The 20330-nt window shown below is 29.7% G+C and overlaps 1 protein-coding gene across 5 annotated transcripts in view; it reads left to right on the forward strand.

Moving 5' to 3' along the window:
• LOC129960763 (regulating synaptic membrane exocytosis protein 2-like) overlaps positions 1–20330 on the forward strand; it is a 234420-nt gene that overhangs the window by 79479 nt on the left and 134611 nt on the right. For 4 of the 5 annotated variants that reach the window (XM_056074376.1, XM_056074378.1, XM_056074377.1 and 1 more), the window contains exon 2: positions 8942–9146. In XM_056074376.1, the coding sequence (XP_055930351.1) occupies positions 8942–9146 (205 nt within the window). Of the gene's footprint in view, positions 1–8941; positions 9147–10605; positions 10685–20330 lie in introns of those variants that run through there. The other variant, XM_056074379.1, reaches the window with a different exon arrangement.

Below are 20330 nucleotides of genomic sequence, written 5' to 3' on the forward strand. Positions count from 1 at the left end.
AAATTACGAGGTCAGTCCCAAAATAGCCCTAAGGTTGCTTTAAAACGGGACGCTAATGTAACTAAAACTAAATTAAAACTACTTAGAAGTTAAAGTTGCAGTGAAGTCGGAGTGCGAGCGATTAGAAAAATTTGAACTTGGAATAATTAGAAATTATTACAGTTCCCATCTCCCTCCACAAGCCTCGTATAACAGTTGATCCCTTGCTATCTTAAGATTCTGTGAAAATAGAGTAGTTTAGTAAATAAGTTTAAACAAATTTAAATTTTAATTTTTTATGGTTTGAAACAATTATTAAATTAGCAAAAACACAACAAAATAACTGTAAATTTACAAACGTTCCAATGTAATAGAATAAGTAACACAAAGAATAATATAGCAATAAAAACACACTTTTAGAAAAAAATTTATTTTTCAAATAATAATAATTGTCTAATAAAATGAAGTATTATTTTACAAGAGGCTATTTTGAGAATTCGGTTGAAAAGTGAATGTCGTTACATTAAATAGAAAATATTTGTAAATTTTTTCAAATTTAATTGAAAATTTTTTTGTTTATTTTTGTAATAGTTGTAGCATGGCAATGTAGAACAAAATGCTAAATTGATATTTGTGAAACATTTCTTCTATCGAAAGAATAATGCAGTGGGATATTATCGCTTACAGACATGGGTATTTTAGATTTTTTAATGAGTTAACCCACATTGTGCCTGTCACCTTATAATAAACTTTTTCTTTTTTGTAAGTCAACACCAATACCTCATACCTTTTTTAGTTGAAGGCAAATTTGATCCTTAGAGGTATGGAAAAGTTGAAAATTATGGAATTTTCTTTTTTCTTAGCAAATAAACAATATAACCCTTTTTTCTAGAAATTTAGGTTGTGATTGATCCTTAAAGTAAACAATTACATTTTTAAAAATAAATAAAACAAATTTCCATGCTCTAACTACATCTATAACTTAACATTTTGCACTAAACTAATTTTTTAAACCAGATGATATTTAGGGAAATTTTTAAAAACAGTAATTCTTTTTTTGAACTAATTTTGTAAATTTGAATGCAAAATTAACGCAACATTTTAAGGATGTTTTTCAAACATGTAACACTTCGCGATAATAATACCAAATATTTGTTTATGGAAATTGTATCTCCAAAACAGCAATTTTTCAGAACTTAAAAACTTGAAATTATTTTACCAGTATTATAAGAGAAGTTCTATTTAATATAGCAAAACATCTTAATAACAATAAAATTTAAAATATATCTTGCACTAGATTTCAAAATGTTAAAATACCATGCAATTACAACTATGCAAGTCAAATAAAATTCAATGAAATAAATTTCAATTTTTCTACATAAAATGCCTTAGTATTAAAAAAAAAAATTGAAAGTAAAAAATACTATTTCAGTTTTTTTTATATATCAAAATGTTTAAATCAATAAATTTCGTAAATATAAATTTCAATATTCAGTGTATCAAATAATATGAGTTCAAATATTTCTAAAACATTACCAAATTAATCTTGATATCTCTAAGCAGTTGCACTTTGCTAATGGTATTGTTAAGGCGGAACATAAGATAACAGAAGATGCTAAGACAAATTTTTCATTTTTTTCACTTTATCTTGATAATTTAGTAAAAATTTTTTATAGAATGTTTCTTTCTTTAAAAATACCTGTGGGATTTGAATTTCGAAAAAAATATTTGTCATTGAGGCACAACACGTTAAAGAAGGTTGAAGAAAATATATATCCCTTTTTAATCGAATAAATTTGATGGAACACGCACATTTTACCTTGATATTTATGCACTTTTATGAACTATCTATAGAACAGCAGAAGTGAGATAAGGAGTGGCCATTTTTAAGGTAGAAGAATTTTACTGCCTGCAGAAAATTGTGAAAAGAATTTCAATCTTTAGGAAGATATCAAGGAAGGATCAAAGCACAATGAAAATTGACTGGTGATTGTGGTTATCAATGGAGTCAACATTTGGAAGAGTTTTTTTAATCACGTAGATGATAATCCTGGAAGCTTTTTGTAAATTTGATTTGAACCAAATTTGTAAAGTTCTTTAACACTTTTTTTTATTCTTCATAATTTCAAAGAAATAGACCCAATTGTAATCTTTTGTCAAGATTTGTTTGCCAAAACCATGACTTGCACGGTAAAAAGACAGAAAGCAGTAAAAAGAGAGCGTGAGAATATATTTTGAATTCATGTAGCTTTTGAAAGAAATTTGTCGACACAGCGTTTTGTTTCTTTGAGAAATACAATAGCCCACACAATTCAGAAGTTAAAGTTACAATGAATACAGAGATAGAATGACTAGAAAATTATCTTTATTATGTCGACTAATTAAAAATCATTACAAATATGTACTATATATGTATGTTCCACAACTCCTCCCAAACGAGTGGGTCGCTTTCAACAAAACTTTGCACACCTATTCTTTAGTAAAAGAGAAAAATATCCCCCAATTTTTCAAAGTGCAAAAGCTAATTAAATATTCAATTAATTTGAAATTAATTGAAAATTTTCCGTTTCCCTGCAATCCTTTCGGAGAAATAATTTTACAGGAAATATTTTAATATCATCATACAATTCAAAATTTAAATTTTTACTAAATTCCTTTCTGTGCAATTTTTTCTTCAGTTTTTCTTCATTCTTTTAAAATTTAATGCTGGCGATTTTGAAATATAGTAAGATTTTGATCGATTCTAGCTCTAACTTTTGAAAGATTTGTTTCATAACTTTTGGAATTTTTTTCTTCTATTACTTTAAAGAAGTAATTCAATGGTTCTTAAAACAACTGATTTTCAGGCTTGACCAAGGCTCAAGGACAGTCAATCAATCAAGTGGTGTAGTATATTAAAAAGGATTATAATTGTTATAATAATTTATACAATATTAGCTTTTGCATTGAAAAGAATAGTATTTGAAAGTACTTAAATTCCGAGCAATGCCGGATATATCCATTACTATTTAATAGAAACTTAAACTTTACAAATAAAGCGAACTCAAATCTTTTCCCTTACGGGAAGAACATATGATATGGAGTAAACTATTTCTCTATATCATAGGCGTAAATAATGGCAGCTTCAGTCCCCCTTCATTCAGTTGATAGTTTTTACTTCCCTTCATTCCGTGTTGGATGACGAGGTTTGGTATGAAACCTCATGGGTGGTTTTAAAAAAGATTTTGATTTTGGAAAAGAAATCCTCACCCACCTCAGTATCTTTGCTTGAAAAGAATATTTTGGACTTGTAAACTCCCGTAATCGAAAGACAATAGATGTTATGTCCAATTATAACTCACTTTCAATCATTTCCTTAGCTGCAAGTGAAGGTGTCGATGGCATGGTTTTAAGGTCTCTTGGCTGCGGAACCGGAGAGTTTCAGGTTCGAGACTTTATTCTATCGAAGAACTTTTTCCGTGTAAGAAGGTCTGGTGCAAGTTAAATCCGTCGTGGCCAAACGTCCTCCCACTGGTGTGGTGTGGAAGTCTGTAGAAGGGGTGCCAGCTCAGGTGTCGTCCTCGTCATCTGACCGCGGATCAGAATTCGAAGTCTGTCCCAAAATAGCCCTAGTGTTGCTTTAAAAAACGGGACGTTAATATAACTAAACTAAACTGATATCACTAAACCTTAGCTGCAAAGTATTCGCATCCCTTTTTGGAATTACTTTGTGATTCAGTGAGTAAAGTGAAAGAATAGAAACGTTGCTGTTAATCGTTCAACATAGATTTTAATGACTAAAGGCGAATCAGTAAAAAAAGCTTTCTTTTTCAATGTTCACAAGGAAATTTTGAATGATATTATAAAATTTTAATTGAATGTTTAGTTTTTGATGAATTCAATAACATAAAAATTTTACATGAGAAATTCCATTATCATTTTGCATAATGTTAAGAAATCTTTTTGGGAAAATGAACAAGCTTATGGATCTGGAATATTAAATAGATGGTAATTTTGCAGTTGAAATTCGACTGTTTAAGATGATAAATTTAATTCACAGCGACGCAAAACTCTGTGAAGAAGAAAGCAAACAAGCCATTCCTACTAAAGATACCAAAAAAGTGATTCCTGAAATGAGACCTTTTGTTTAGCCTCCGTTTACGGATGCGAGGATTGTTGGAAAGAAGACGATGCATATAGAAAGCTAGTTTATTGTTTTCATCTCATAGTTCCAACATTCCAAAGATATATTGGCATTATCTTCGGAATGGCAAAATAGATGCCATTGCTCATTTGTGGAGCCCCCAGAAGAATGAATATCCCGGCAGTGGTATTGCTTGTATGGTTACATACAATTCAGTGTTTTTATTGTTCAATCATGCACATCATGAAATAATAGCGACTCAAGCGCCAACAGAAAATTGTGACTGTCAGAAAATATAGCATTTAGAGTGTCAGAATTTATTCAGTATCTATGAATTGAATATATTTATTATTATAGTGCAATCAAATTCTGTGCTATGTACAATTATGTTTTCGGAAAATATATGTTTACGTATATAAAATCTGACTTCATAAAGAATATGGAACTTGCTATTTTATTTTCGAGTGAAATGAGAAATGCAGTTTTTCCATACTTTAAAAAAAAAACTCTTATATTTAGTTATTGAAAATTATTTTTAACAGAATTTTGATGCTATTCACAATATAAAAAAGCAGTTGAAGTTTTTTAAAGAATTCTTTCTATTTACTCATTTTTTATGTAACTCGAGAATCACTTTCTACAATATTGCTCTTTATTTCAAATAATACTGTGGACAACTAAAGAGTCAATAGAACTGACTTTCATTAATTTGGCAAGTTGATTTCAAGTGTGAAAAAAATTAATTGAGCAGTAGTCTTTATGAATGTTTGCTGACCTTAATATTTTTTCCCAAATACGTTTCTAAATTGATTAATTGTGATGAAAACACACACACACACACACACACACACACACACACACACACACACACACACACACACACACACACACACACACACACACACACACACACACACACACACACACACACACACACACACACACACTCTTGTTATATGATTTTCTTGATTCATCAACTTATTGAACCGTAAGTTCTAAGAATAATTGAAATGGGATAATCTAAGATGCTGGTTTAACCTAATGATTTCTTTATATGAAGCTATGATTTTGTTATATTGTATAGCATGAATAAACTCTAGCCAGATTTTAAAAGTGAAATTTGCAACAGATTTTATGCACTTCTTGATATGTTTAAAACTATTAATATTTATGGAAACAATTAAAGCAACACACTCTTCTTAATACATGATTGTCGAGATTTGGTCTTCTTTAAACGATTATAGAGTTAGTAATAATGAAATCAATTAAGTTAAACATCTTTTTGTAAGAAAATATAAATTTCATCCAAAGATTAATCACCATATGTCATTTAGTAAGTGGTGATAACCTTTTTGTTTTCAAATATTTTAATTAAAAGAAAACTCGTGATAGATTCAAAGTTAATAACATTTTTTTATTAGTAAAAGTCAGCTCTCTTGTGGAATAATCAGATAAACTTCACCTCTGTTGTTATCTTTCTCATGGAATTACTCTTCTTTCTAATATATCATTCAAATATTTTAGAAGCAAGTTGAACAAGTGGCATTTAAAAAAATATTACATTTTACAACAGAATCGGTCTGTTCTATTATAATAGGATAAAAAAAAACAATCCTACTCTTTGAAAATATAAAGCGATTATTTTCAATATACTTTGCCCAAATAAACTTATTTGTGTTAGAGATAAAAGTAAAAAAAAATAAATATGAATCATCTCTTTATTTGTACATTTTATTTCCGTGCTGTAGGGAAAGAAGCTTTTTCAGTACGTGCTTATTTTTGGCAGAACTTATTGGAATTTTTTTCATTCCAGGATTTTTTTTATTGAAGAAGCACATTGAATATTATAGCTATGTGTTTTTTCTCTATTATTCGAAAAATAATTCATTTATTTATATTTATTTGTTATAATAATTTGTTCAATATTTTCACACACAAAATTCAGCACAGAGAGAGTTTTTCTTAAACAATTTATAAACAATCGTAAATCTATTTCTAACAATTGATAATTTTAGACCTGTTTTCCATATTTAATCCATGCTCAATAGTTTTTTTTTTCTTAAATTCTCATAAATTTGGAATACTGATTGTTCCTATCCCGTAATTCAGTGATGATTATTTATCAATAATGTAAAGGCCCCAAACGCCCATTCAATGAAAGTATGGCGCTCGCCCGTGACACTTGGATATCAAATTTTCTCTTCTTATTTGCTACGTCTGATTGATTGAATACTTTTGACGCGTGTTTTATTTGTTAGACATACTCACCCAAAACAGTTCTGGGGTTTTCTGAGAAATCTAAAATGATGCCCAAAGATACATTTACTTAATATCCATGAGTTAACGGGGTAATGAACTCGTTAAAAACACGAGCTGTTATTTCAATTTTCTGAGGGGGGAGGGGAGGGAAGTTTTTTTTTTTTTTTTTTTTTTTTTTTTTTGTCTTTGAAGGATAAACTCCTGCGGTCTGAGGTATCTGAACTCGAATGATTTTAGGGATGACAAGAATTCCCCCAAATTTTTAAAGGATATTTGTGATGAAAGTAGATTTGTTCAAATGTTGATACCAACAACTTTTCGAAAGCTTAGGTTTGGTTAAGCGCTGAGAAGAAACCTCATGCGGAATATTGCAACTTAAGTATACCGGCAGAATGTAAATCAAATTACAATCGTTTAGGAGAAACCTGATTAAGAAAAGTAATTCCAGATTTTTTAAATTTTTTTTATTAATGATGCAAGAAAGAATTTGAGCTTCAAAACTGCGAGTTAAATACAATGTAGAAAAGAGTTTTGTCAAAACTAAATATTAAAACTATAATAAAAGAAGTAACTAAAACTTTCGAATTTTTTTTAATTTGGATATCTTTTTCTGCTATGGACATAAAACAAAATTTAACATTGTAGCGCCTTATTATGCTGAAACAGTTATTGGATGCACCAATATGGCCTACCTTGTTTCTACGGTTTTTTTTGGTAAATTGAGAAATGATCAAATTTGTCATGAAATAATATCCTGGTGTTAATTATCCACACAACTTTAAATCTTCTAAAATACACACAAGTATAAATAAATGATGCTCTGTGTCTTATAAAATGCACTCGACTTGAAAAAAAAAAATCTGTTATTATAGTTTTTAATTCCAGAGCAAAGGAAAATTAAATTATTTATTAAACTGTCAAGATGTTGATTCTTCGGATTTATTCGATTTCTCACTTTTAGAGGAGACAGTTGATCGGCATCTAATTCATATAAATGTCGTGTCACAGTAATTATTGCTCTTAAAAATATTTCTCACACTTTCTAGATCCAAGTAAGACCGATCCTGAATTGAACCTCAATCATTTTGGAATATCAGAAAAAAAATGCTTTTTTGTGTAATATATCTTCAATCTGATTTTATTAATGATATGTATGATAAATGTTTGATTATTTCAAGAGTTTGGCTTTTATGAAAATATTTTTTGAGTAATAATTTTTATTTACCTGTAAATGATAATTTATTTATGATAGTTATTTCAATCCAGTCATGGGGGAATTTTTTAATTTTATGAATCTTTAACAATTTTAATGCCGCTCTTTTTCGAAATTGCATTGATAATTTTTTCAATGATACAAGAAAAAAATTACTTTTGAACATTATATTCAATATTTCTAAATATTATGTTTAATACTTCTGAGTATTATATTCAAATTATTTCTGAATATTGATAAGTGAAGCAATCATAATTCTACTCGTAAATTTTAACCTTCATCGGATCAATAATCTTATTTCCTTGAAATTCAGTTACTCAACGTAAGATATGTTTTCTCATAGCGTATTGATGATAGTCTCAAAAGCGTATTATTGATCAGGATTTCTCAAATGTCAAACTAACATTTTTTTTAGTGGGCAAGTTTCTGTATTTCAATAATGTCAACTCAAAACTTGAATTCTGTCATCTGATTTGGGATCTTTACTACAAAACTGAATTTAAAATTTTGTAAATAAGTATAAACTAAATTCAAGCGATATTTATTTTACAATAGTATTCTATTTTTCATCTTATATGCATAATTTCTTTTTGAAATTCCTGATGTAAAATTCCGAAAATATTTTTGTTTTATGCTGTAAATTATTATTGATATACCTAGCTGAATTCATTTTATTTTATTGAATAAATCAGAATTTTTAGAAGCAATTGAATTTATTTACGTAGGTAATATATTTTATAAAAATTTTCTGGTTTACGTGATAATGTTTTTAAGATTTAAAATTCTCCATCTGCCCTTCCATGTTTCTAGAGATTATAACTTTAATTATTTGTCTGTTTGATACAATGCTGTAATTATTTTTTTTCTGCTCATTTTCTTTAAGTAAATAAATAAATAAGATTTCACTTTGCTTTGGTTCCCAACTTTTTGTTTTTAAAGGCAAATCTTTATCAACCAAATTGCATCATTTATGACTGAAAATCTAAATTTAAAAATATGTTTCCTGATGTTGATCAGGTTTTCGAAGCAAATAAGTGCAGGAAGCGAAATAAGGTACCATAATTTTATAGTGCAGTAAAGAAACATGTTCGCAATTCTAAAGTTTTTTAGAAAGATGGCGAAGCAATTCAATTTGCCAATGCAGCTTAATCTATAAAGCTCAAGAAAGAGTAGGAGTGAAGCTAGCTTCTTTAATGTAGCAAATATTTGGTGGATTGAAACTATTCAGTTAGGCTTTCATATTAAGATCTATGTTAAGAAGAATTTTTTGTGAAACAACTGTCTCTTGATATCCATTTACTAAAGTAAAACCCTCATATGAAATGCAGAGTCATATTAATTCCTTTCATCGCTCTTTTGTTTTCTAGAAAAAAGCAAGATGAGGTGAGAATCTTAGAGTCTGCGATTCGGATGCGGAATGAAGAGCAACGAAGGAAAGGAATCGAGCTCGATGCTACTTGCCAGATCTGCTTGAAGACCAAGTTCGCTGATGGCATTGGTCATGTTTGCAACTACTGTAATGTCCGGTGTTGTGCGCGGTGTGGAGGAAAAGTTTCACTGAGATCAAACAAGGTAAGACAGTCTCAACAGAATTTGACAAATTAACATGTCCTCTTCCTATTTTAGAGTGCTATATAGATGGTAACAAGAGAAAAATCCGTCTTTTTTCCCCCAAAAAACCATCAAACTCTCCGTCAAGCACATACCCTCCGGCATACATGTTAAATCAAATTAAATAACACTAAGTTTTTTGTATTTGGCATTCCTATACTTATGTTTGGTCTTTTAGGATAGATTTCTGTTAATTTCGTGTAAAAAAAAGTTGTACACAAAGTGCTTTTTAAAGTTTAAATGAATTATTATAAATGGATGAATGCGTTTGACATGAATTTCTGTAGGGAAAATAATTTTGATGCCTAAACAATCTTCAGGGATGAATTCAGTTCTCAAACCGAACTTTGCATCACTTAAGATATTTTGGTGCTTACTACATATCGAGAGACCATCAGAATTTATGTCGACTTGTTATAGAAGCACTAAGCGCAGCTATTTATTATTATAGCTCATCAGAAATTTCAACATCACGAAGCCTGCAACGTTAATCAATAGAGTTGATAACTACGATAATGGTACCAACTTATATACGATTCGCAAGCTTCGGAAGGAACGATAGAAATCTTTTAACTTCAAAATGTTACTTATCCTTTTCAAAGAAAGAAAGAAAGAAAGAGAGAGAAAAAAAACATTGTTCATGCCTTGGAAGTTAATTTTTCCTAGCTATAGTTTTAAAATAGTTAGCTTCTTCTTTGCAATAATTCTTGACAATTTAATAATTAAATACATTGAAATACTTTTGTAAAATTAATTTTCAAGTATTAGTCATTGAAATAAAATGAATATCTTGAATAATTTTTGATTACATGAAAGAAAAATTTTAGATTGTAGAACAATCTTTCTTATGTCCTTTAGACACTTTCTCTTTGGGAAAATCTCTCTCATATGGAAAAGTTTTATGTTTCAATATTTTTATTTTAATATTTCAAATTGAAAAATGAAACTCGCGCCGATGTAGGATCCAAATCCTTTCAAATTTAAGCAAACACTGCCCACTTTGCCCATTTATAGATAAAGGCATACATTTTCTCAACATTCATCAATTTCTATATTTATTGTTGTGAAACTTTGAATATGATTTTTTTGTTAAAATTATTACATTAAAAATACAGAAGATGCAAAATAATGATTTGTGAGAGAGTAACAGTATTTATTCAACTTCCGTGGTCACTCGTGTCACATCTAAAACGATCAAATGATCGTTTTCGTTGAAGATTTCATGGACTTGAATGAAGCAATTCTCATTCATCCTGTTTTTTTGCGTTTGACGTTGTTGCGGATTGTACATAGATGGCGCTCCCGCCTGTTATTTACTTCCTGTTTGTAAACATCCACCCCCGTGAACGGGGACTTGCGTGGCAGCCACGGACCCGAGCGGTAATGGAATTTACCCTGAGCTTTAAACTCTGTTGTTATTGTTAATAAAAAATATCTAAAGGCACCGAGAGTTGGAATTTCTTCATTAAGCACCACCACTGACCACAGTCGCAACAGACGTAAGTCTCCAGACTTTTTTTCATTGGGATTATTTCTACATATTCCCATATAAATTTAATATTTTGGCCTATATTTTTAATACTGTTCCACTTGTGTAAATCTGAAAAGCTGATAGTGGCAGTTTTCCTAGAGATTAAAAATATTTTTCTATTTTAGTGATAGTTTTTGATTAACTTTATTTTTCCTATTATAAATAATCTTCCTTTCTTTTGGTCTTGCATTTATATTAGCAGGACATCTCAATTTGAAGCCCTCTCATTGTAAGATGTAGTTCTTTCTTATGCGTTTGTAAGTTTAACACCACTGAAATACCTGCACAGAGAGTTTAACAACAATTCTTCATTGTAAAATCCATATTCTCTGAATATTTTTTTTTTTTTAGGAAATGGGATTAAATTTAATTGATAGTAAATTGCTTGAATTCCATGTAATTTCTTTTTATGTTGAAAATGGAAAATATTTTCATCTGTTAATGAGAAAAGAATGAGCGCTTTTAGTATCCGAGTTCCTAAGGAAATTGCATTGCTAGAATTGCAGAGTATTAATAACTTTAGTAAGAGGAGGGAGTTTAAAGTGAAAAATATTTTTAACCTGTTAACCGGGTATGACGAAATATTTCAATGCGAAAAGAGTTGATTTTAATTTAATTTCCCAGTTAACAGGTTAAAGATTTCAACAACATTTAGGAGCAGGAAAGGAAACCTTTCACCCTTCTCTTGATTTTGCTAGCTGTGTATTCAACCTTTCATTATTTCAAATCAATAATGATTTGCTTTCGAGATCTATCATTTTTTTATACTCTATAATGATTTGTTTTTGAGATTCTTTTTTTTCTATAAAAGATTGTTTCTGATATCGATTTATTTACATAAAATCTATTTGATTTGATAATTAGTTTGCTTAACTGATAGTTAATTATTAAATCAGCATAAAAGAATCAAATTCAGAAGTTTGAATCAATATATTTATGGTTTAAAATATCTAAGTCTTTGATTTATTGCTGCATTAGGTATTGATATATTACCATTATATATTAATTATTAAAGGGATACTAATAATTACAGTACACTCCCGAATATCCGGTCTAAAGTGGGGAAGGGCAGATCGGATAACAAAAAAGGCGGATAGTTCTATGAACTCATTTCTTTGTCCACCAGTACCAGAAGACAAAGTTTTTATACCCAAAACTCACTGTTATAAGAAGTATTTTCTCATTTGTTATTGAGTACTAAGCCCTCCATTTACCTCAAGCCACGCAGAATGTGAACGTGGCCTCTGCCTGGTGAATCATAGAAGCCATTGCCAATAACGTGTCGAACTAAAACAGAAGGCTCTAAACTGATAGTTTATATATGTTTATATACTACATTGCGTGTTTCAAGAATTTATTAGAGAAAAAAGTAATTTCGAGGATATAAACTGTTCACATTTTAATCTAAATTCTGTAATTCGTAACGTAATTTTTTGTTTGTTTCTTGCATTTAATTTAAATCTCAGGCCTAATTCTTAAGAAAATTGATTCAAACTGATTTTATTTTTCATTGATAAATGATATACAGATATGAAAAAGTAATCCTAAGGTAAGAGTCTAAACTTACAGTTTATAGTTTTTGAAAAACTAGGCCGGATAGTACGAAAACTGGATAGTCGCGAACCGGATACTCGGGAGTGTACTGTAAGTTGATTATTAAAACCACAATATTTGGTATATTTTGGTGTTGTTTAAATTTACCTGCTCTACTAAGAATTGGTAAAATTATTAAGGTACCGCTCGCCAAGGGTATTAAAAATTTATTAATTTGGTAGTAAACATTCTTCTCACGGCTTATGAAATTGTTAAAAGAAAGCATAGCAATCTTCAAAAACTAGGGTAGAATGGATATGAAAGCACAACTCTTAGAAATTACTGTTCTTCAGAAAAGTTTTTTTTTTTTTTCATCCAGAAAAAAGTCATTTAGTGAATGTTCGCTAATTTTTTAGTTTTAAAACGGAAATTACCATTAAGATCTATTATTTTTATATCGTGTATGGAAGACATAATAAGAAGAAATGCCTTTTACTCCTTACTATCATTTTCACTGTTTAGTAAGATGATTTTCTATATACGAGTTAAAAAATACGTACATCAGTTATTTATGTTTCTATCATTTGAGGAAAATGTAGAAATTCCCAAAAATTTAACGGAACGAATTATAGTAAAAATGGATATCACTAATAAAACGGCAGGTTAAATTTCGTTGATTTGACGATTTTTGTAATGATTTATTTAAATAGGTATTTATTTTTTGAAAATAATTAAAATCGTTTGCTCTATTTGATATCACAGTCTTCACTTGTTCAGAAAGATTTAGATAATGCGCCGACCTCAAGAAGTTATTTATTAAAATTTTTTCAGAGACCAATTGCAGTCAAAACTGTTTATCATATAAGATGCTAGTGAATTTTCATGTAAACTTGGCAATAGTCTTTGAATGTAGATAATTCTTTAGGGGGAAAAAAAAGTAGCTTAAAACTTTCACACTGTTGCGTTTTAGTTTTTGGAAGTCTTTCTGAATATAATTAAAAGTTACCATTTTACTTGTATACCATTTAGAGACAGTGTTTAAGTTACCCGAGTGACGTTTTTGGAGTCTCACAGATAAACGTTAGTTCTGAAATTATCAGCAAATTTTAGTCCTTTCAAAACTTGTTACTTCTTTTTATGCCGAGTATTTTTGGAATAAAAACAAAGATAATCCAAGTACTTCGGCAGTTGTGTACTAACGAATTACGCAAGCGGTGGATATATATATATATAATATGGGATCATTTTTCATTCTTATAATTTAGCAAACATTACATTAGAGTTCTGCATGATTTTAAAAGAAAAAAGATTTTAAAAGGAAAAAGCCAACTTGCGTGTCGTTCTCGTCATCTGGACACGATTCAAAATTACAAGGTCCGGCCCAAAATAGTCCTAGTGTTGCTTTAAAACTGGACGTTTATATAACCAAACTAAACTAAATCCATGATTAAAAAAAAAAAAAAGACTGCTTTTGAAAATTAGTTGTATTCGTCCGAAATATAGAAAGATATGCTAACCATCAACTAGGCTTCTTTGAAAACTAAGCGCCAACACACCTCTTGAAGACGTTTTAAATGACTGATTTCAGATTAGTGTAAATAGTTTTGAATTTTAAACAACTTTGAGTAATATATTTTTTCTTTCTAAAATTTACATATGCAGAGTGATGTGTAAAGTTAGTTTAAACCTCTTAAATTCCAAACGGCGTATAGCTAGGGAGGTAATGTTTATCTATAATAAAGTGACTATGCTGAATTTATTGAGACAAGTTACAGCGCCCCTATTACTTAAATAAGGAAGTTACAAAAAATAAATAATAAGAGTAAAAGAGATCGACTCAGAAGTTCAATTAAAAAATCGTACCCTATACCATAATAAAAAAGCAGGGGGAAATTGCATGGAATCATCAGTAAAGTTAATGGAGATATTTGTGATTAAAATTATGAACTTTTTATGAAAAGGGTGCATCTTAAAAATGAAAATTTATTCTTCGGTATTATAAAGTTTTTTTCGAGTTAAGCATTTAGTTTATAAAAGGAGTTTAAGTTTTTCTGGCATTAGATTTTAGAAAGAACTCTTTTTTCAAGCCACAGAAATTTAATAATTTTAATCGCAAATATTTTTTTCAATTTTACAGATAATTCCACGAAATTTCTTTTTTGTGCTTTTATTATGATATAGCGCATGTTTTTTTATTGGACTTTTTGTTCGATCACCTTTATTTTTTGAGTTAATTTTTAACTTTCTTATTTTATCTTTAGGGACGCTGTAACTTGTCTCAATAAATTCGGCATAGTCTCTTTATTATGAATAAACGTTATTTTATCTGGCTATTTGAGACACCGTTTTGAATTTAGATGGCTTAAAAGGAATTTATCGATCACTCTGTATAACTCTCTACTACCAGAAATTATTAATTTTAGAAACTGATGATTAATTTTTAGAAACTGATGACAAATTAATTTTAGCAGTTCATGCAATTCAAAATAATTTAAATTTACTTTTAGTAATGTATCCATTTATAATTTCTTTCTACTAGTATCAATTCTTAACTCTATGACGAAAGAGCGAAGCGAGGTGATCCCAAAAGAATCATTATGTGATTAGTGGAGGTTGGTGGGCAGAACGAGCAGCGAATGTAACCCTCTAATTAATATAGAGTTATTTAAAAAAAACATTTACCCTTTTAATCTGAAAAACTTTTACTCCTTTAATCTTTAATTTGAAATGCAGTGCAATATATACAAGGTATCCCAAAATGGGAATTAGCTTTTACTTTCTTAAATATTACACTTAGATATATATTTCTACTTACAAAAATTCATAAAATAAAATGAGCAATTGTATGAAAACGTTTGTCGTCTTTGTAGGTTGATAGTAAAAAGTAAAAAAAAAAAAAAAAATACACATCCCTTATGGTGTAAAAGCTACAATATTAAAATGTTTCCTTTACATTTATTTATACGCTCACAAAATTTCACATTTATGTCTACAAAGTTTGATGACATATGATTATTTTTAAATTTAGAGAAGCTGGTTACAAATTTATAAGAAAACATTTATTTCAGAAATGCAAATTTATTTAATACAGAAAAATTGTTATAGTATAAATATTTGTCTAGTATTATATCATCCAATCATCATAACTTCAAAGACATTTGCTAAACATGCTTCATGTTGTTTACTTTCATTAATCGACAGTTGCAACATGGATTTAATAAAAAACTGGAGAGAAATTGAACATATGAGAATACAAAGAGAAGTATTGGAATGCTGAGCAAGAAAACATAACTCTTTGCATGCATCATAAGTATAGCGTATCGAGGGCGGCCCGCCATTGGCAGCATCTTTTGAATTTAATCGCAAAATACGATCCTGTATTTCATAATTATCTAGTAAGATCTAATTTGGGTAGTACGATCCTGTATTTCATAATTATCTAGTAAGATCTAATTTGGGTAGCAAAATTTTATTCATTTATATGTTACCAGAAATTCAAAACGAAGTTATTACAGTTTCGGGAGATAAAGTTTGCCTAAATATCATCATAAAAGTATGCCAGATATATATACAGCCAGCACTCAGATGTTTAAATCTTTACCGAAGAATTCAAAAATCCTGTTTTTAAGTCACAGGCAATGAATTCGATCACATATGCACAAATATTTTTAAAAGAATTCAAATTTGTATAGATGTCGAAGGTGTTCATTTTGAAGAAGTTTTTTACCACTTCAATTAATGTATCTATCTCTTGACAATTTTTTTTAAAAAAATTGATAGTCAATAAATGCATTATCATTTTCTGATTCTAATTTTAATAATTTTTCGTAATTTGTGTATTATTCCTGAAATGTACAAAGAAATTCGCGTTTATATATTGGTTAGAGGTATTAAAAAAAGGTATTCCTCAGTAAATTTGCTCTTTAATATCTCAGCGACTTTTACAGATAAAAACATGAAACTTTAAATGTGTATACAAGAATGTAAACAAATATTTTACTAATTGACACTGTTTTTGTTATAGGGAGTCGCATAAAAACTTATTTTTCTTTTTAATATCTCCCTCTACAGAAGTCAGTGTTTTAGTACATTTCGGTATCCTTGATGAAGCTTTGCATTGGGAACTATATCTAATTTTAGTGTCTAAGGGAAAAAACGCCTGCCTACTTTTTTGGGACATCGTGTATATAATTAAGTCTTAGATCTTGGAAGAAGAGCGAATTGTAAATGGTTTTCCTCCGCTTGTCGCGCCCTGGCTTTCACTGGGGTAGATATTCTAAAAATGAAATAGAGCCACTCTGTTGGACTAAATTCTTATTGTTTGTTTGGATATAAATCCTTAGTATTGGTTCAACAAGCTAGGCTAAATCGAGTTTTTATGATTTTTTAACAATTTACCCTCAGTTGTGGAGAAGCGGTCTACAAGAACATATTTTCTAGAAATTCAAATATGATATTCTAATTGGAACGCCATTATGGAATTCTGCGTATATATTCTATAGAATTTTTAATATTACAAAGTATATTTTTTAACAAATATACTATCATTAAAGAATTAAATATTTTCAACATACATTTCATTACAGAATATATATATTGTAATTAAAATCAATCTTAAAAACTTATTTTTACTTTATTTTTCTAATTATATGTTTTTTCTTTCATCGTATAAGTGCATGATGAAGATAACAGAATGTAAAGATTAACTATTACATTAAAAAAAATTGTCATTGAATAAAACTGACCGGGTTTTAAATGCAACTGTTTCAACTGAGATTCTTTTACACATATGAAACAGTACTTTTGAGTGTATTTCGAACTCTCAGATATTTTTACGATATATTTATAAGCAGGAAGTTTTCTTTTTCTTCCTTTATGTCTTCTAAATTAAATTTTATGTCTTCCAATGCTTCCAACTTGTTCCTCCCTTCCCCCCTGAGAATATCGATCTCCTCTGGAATTCCGCATCTCTTCCTAAAATTCCCTTCATTACCATGCTGAATTCTTGGCATATTCTTAGATTTCTGGTTCATTCTATAAAATGCAGATAATTCAGATTTAGCCTGATGCGAAATTTCATCAAAATATTCCTCTGTACGATCAGTTTTCATCTCTGAAATCACTCCCAGCTTCAATTAGAAGTTTTGCGAGCTAGGATTCTTCTGGATGATATCCCGAGGACCGTTCATTCCATTCTCTAAGGCTAGGGCAATATTGGATCCACTAGGAGGGAGGTCGCTAGATCGCACTTAAACAAATAAATGGATTATTAAAGTAAATAAATGAATAAATAAAATAAAATAATAAATAAATAAATAAAAAGCTGGTGCCGAAGAAAATGTGCATGTGTAGTCAGAGACATGAATTGAGAAATTCCAGGCAAGATCTTTTCAGTTGAACAAAAAAATAAAGGTTGATTAGGAAAACCATTCTTAATGGCCTATCAAACCGCACTTCTCCTGTTGAGGTTTAAACGAAAGCAATTTAAAAGAGCTTTAGAGAATTGACATCATAAAGTTAACTTTTCAGCGCAGATGACGTGAATTCAATGACAACATGGTCAATATGGCAGCTCCTTTTTGCTTTCTCATATACGTGGTATAAAGCACTGTAATCGTCAAAAACTCGATTCAGATTTTGTCGAATCTCCACGTTTCAGACCGCGTAAAGAACATTTTTGGAAAATTGTCTGTCTGTCTGTCTTCGGAAAAGATAACTCAAACACGCTTTGAGCTAGACGGATGAAATTTGGTACATGAATTTTTACTTTAAATTTGCATATTTCTATGAAATTTTGAGCAAGATTCACTCGGAGGAAGTCGATCTGTCCGACTGTTTGAATATAAGTTAACGCGGTAACTAATTACAAAACGAAGACAGCTAGATAGATAAAGTTTGGTAAACAGATCCAGCATCTGTAGTGTAAACACCTATCAAATTTTCAGCTAAATCCAACAAGGGTTTGACCGTCTGTCAGTCTGTGCTTTCAGAAGCATGTAAACGAGATGACTCAAAAACATAATGACTTAACTATATAAAATTTAGTATGTGATTTTGTTACTAAAGTTGTAGTTCTGTTCAAATTTTTGTTTCAATCGGTTGGGGAAAATGCGTTTCAAACAAATTTGATTTTCGGGTAGTATTAAACGCATGACCGGCATTAATCGCTAAAAACTTGTAAAAAAATCACAGGTTAGATTCAGTGGAAAGGCTAAATTCAAGACGAAGGTTAATATTTCGAACTGCTAATGCATTATTTGGGATAACACCTATATTGGAGAGTATGCGAAAAAGTTTTAGGAGGATCATTCCTAACTAGTGAAGTGTAATTCAATATTTGTCTAATCCGCAGAACTAATGACGCCAGAATCAAAGAATCCGGTCTCATCTTTTTACTTGGTTCTATTCCACTTTCAACTACATTTCGATTATACTTTTTAATTGGTTGTAATGTTTCCTTTTCTTTTAGGCAAACATCTTTATATCTCTGGAATATTTAGTTTCATTTTGGATCTGTTAGAATGAATCATTACGTCATATCATCATTATCCCATTTTCTCAAACACATAGAAAGTTTATAAAAATGAAGATACCTTTGGAATTGTCAGATAAAAAGGGAATTAATTAAATTTGGAATGAAATTCTTTCTTTTTAACCAATCTACTCTTCAGACAGCGTCTTCTTAATTTCTCTAAAAATTTAATTCCGTATCATTCTTTTGTACTTGGCATCAAACTAATTGTAGCTTCTTGTAAACTCTTTATTGTTGCTTATAAATCAATTTCAGAACTTGTATAAATGAATTTAAATGTCCAGAATCTTCAGAAATATTAGTTTGTGGATGGGCATTTATCTCGTGTTCAAAGATGCCTAAAAATTATATAAATTTCTTCGTAAGCCAAAACAGTTTTTCCTGTAGTTCACTCAGGAAGTTTTTTGTATTCTTACTATCCTTTCATATCAATTAAATCTCCAATAAATTCGAAATTAACCAGCTTTCTTAACTTTTTCCTTAAATTTTCGCTAAAGAAGTTTTAAGCACAGTTCTGCGTTGACCATTTCATGCAATGAAATAACAGAAAGCAGACAGAAATATATCTGTATTTAACGAAATCACTTACTCCAAATGAAGGCTATAGATATAACACAGGTGAAAATATTTACCTATGTTTAGTCTTCATACTTAAGATACAAAGATCTAATGATATTAACGTCAAAACCAAAGTGCCAATGTCAATTACTGCAAAGATATTATTCTGATCTCCATCTGTGGGCAATATTGCAGGTACTATCGGCTTCGCTTTAAAATTTTGATGCACTTATTGACAGTTTTATAAACAATTTTTCTTTCCCTAATGATTAAGACCACTTTCTCAAAATACTTTAAAAAATGACGATTATTTGTGTGATAATCTAAATTAATTGCTGATTGAAAATACATTTGTCAAGCAACAATATTAATGAGATAGAGGAATTGATTCTGTAATACGTGTTTTCATTCTTATAATGCCATCAACACCGCCATAGATATCACAAATATCAACATGAGATGATAAAACATTCATATTTTTCCTGTTTGATCAAATATCTCTGTCCAACTTCATTTTCATTCATCTTCTTTCACTATTCACCCTTTGAATGATTAAACGTAGAATCGAGGCTGCAAATCGAAGGATTTACTCCAAATTAACAAATCTTACGGCGTACCAACAGCGATTTTTAATTTCAAAATTTATGGTACTCAATTTGATTTTAAGTCTATCTTGATAAACTTCCATTTCAAAAGTTATTTGATTGGCAGACCAGATTTCAGAAGTTTCGTGTAACCATAAAAGTCTTTTACACCATTCTGACTTAGAAACTGTTTTAAATTGCACTCTCCAGAAACAAGATCTGCGAGATTCTTATGTACCAGAATATATATCCATTACTATGCAAATGTTAATTAACGAATCTCTTTAAAAAGATTGGACACGTAAATGGTTCCTTGACTGGACACGTAAATGGATCCTTCAGTAAGTTCTCTGATCCACCAGTCATTGAACCATTCCAAAATGTAGCAGATAAATCGGGAAATTCAA

Source organism: Argiope bruennichi, chromosome X2 (genome assembly GCF_947563725.1).
Source record: "Argiope bruennichi chromosome X2, qqArgBrue1.1, whole genome shotgun sequence".
Taxonomy (NCBI): Eukaryota; Metazoa; Arthropoda; class Arachnida; order Araneae; family Araneidae; genus Argiope; species Argiope bruennichi.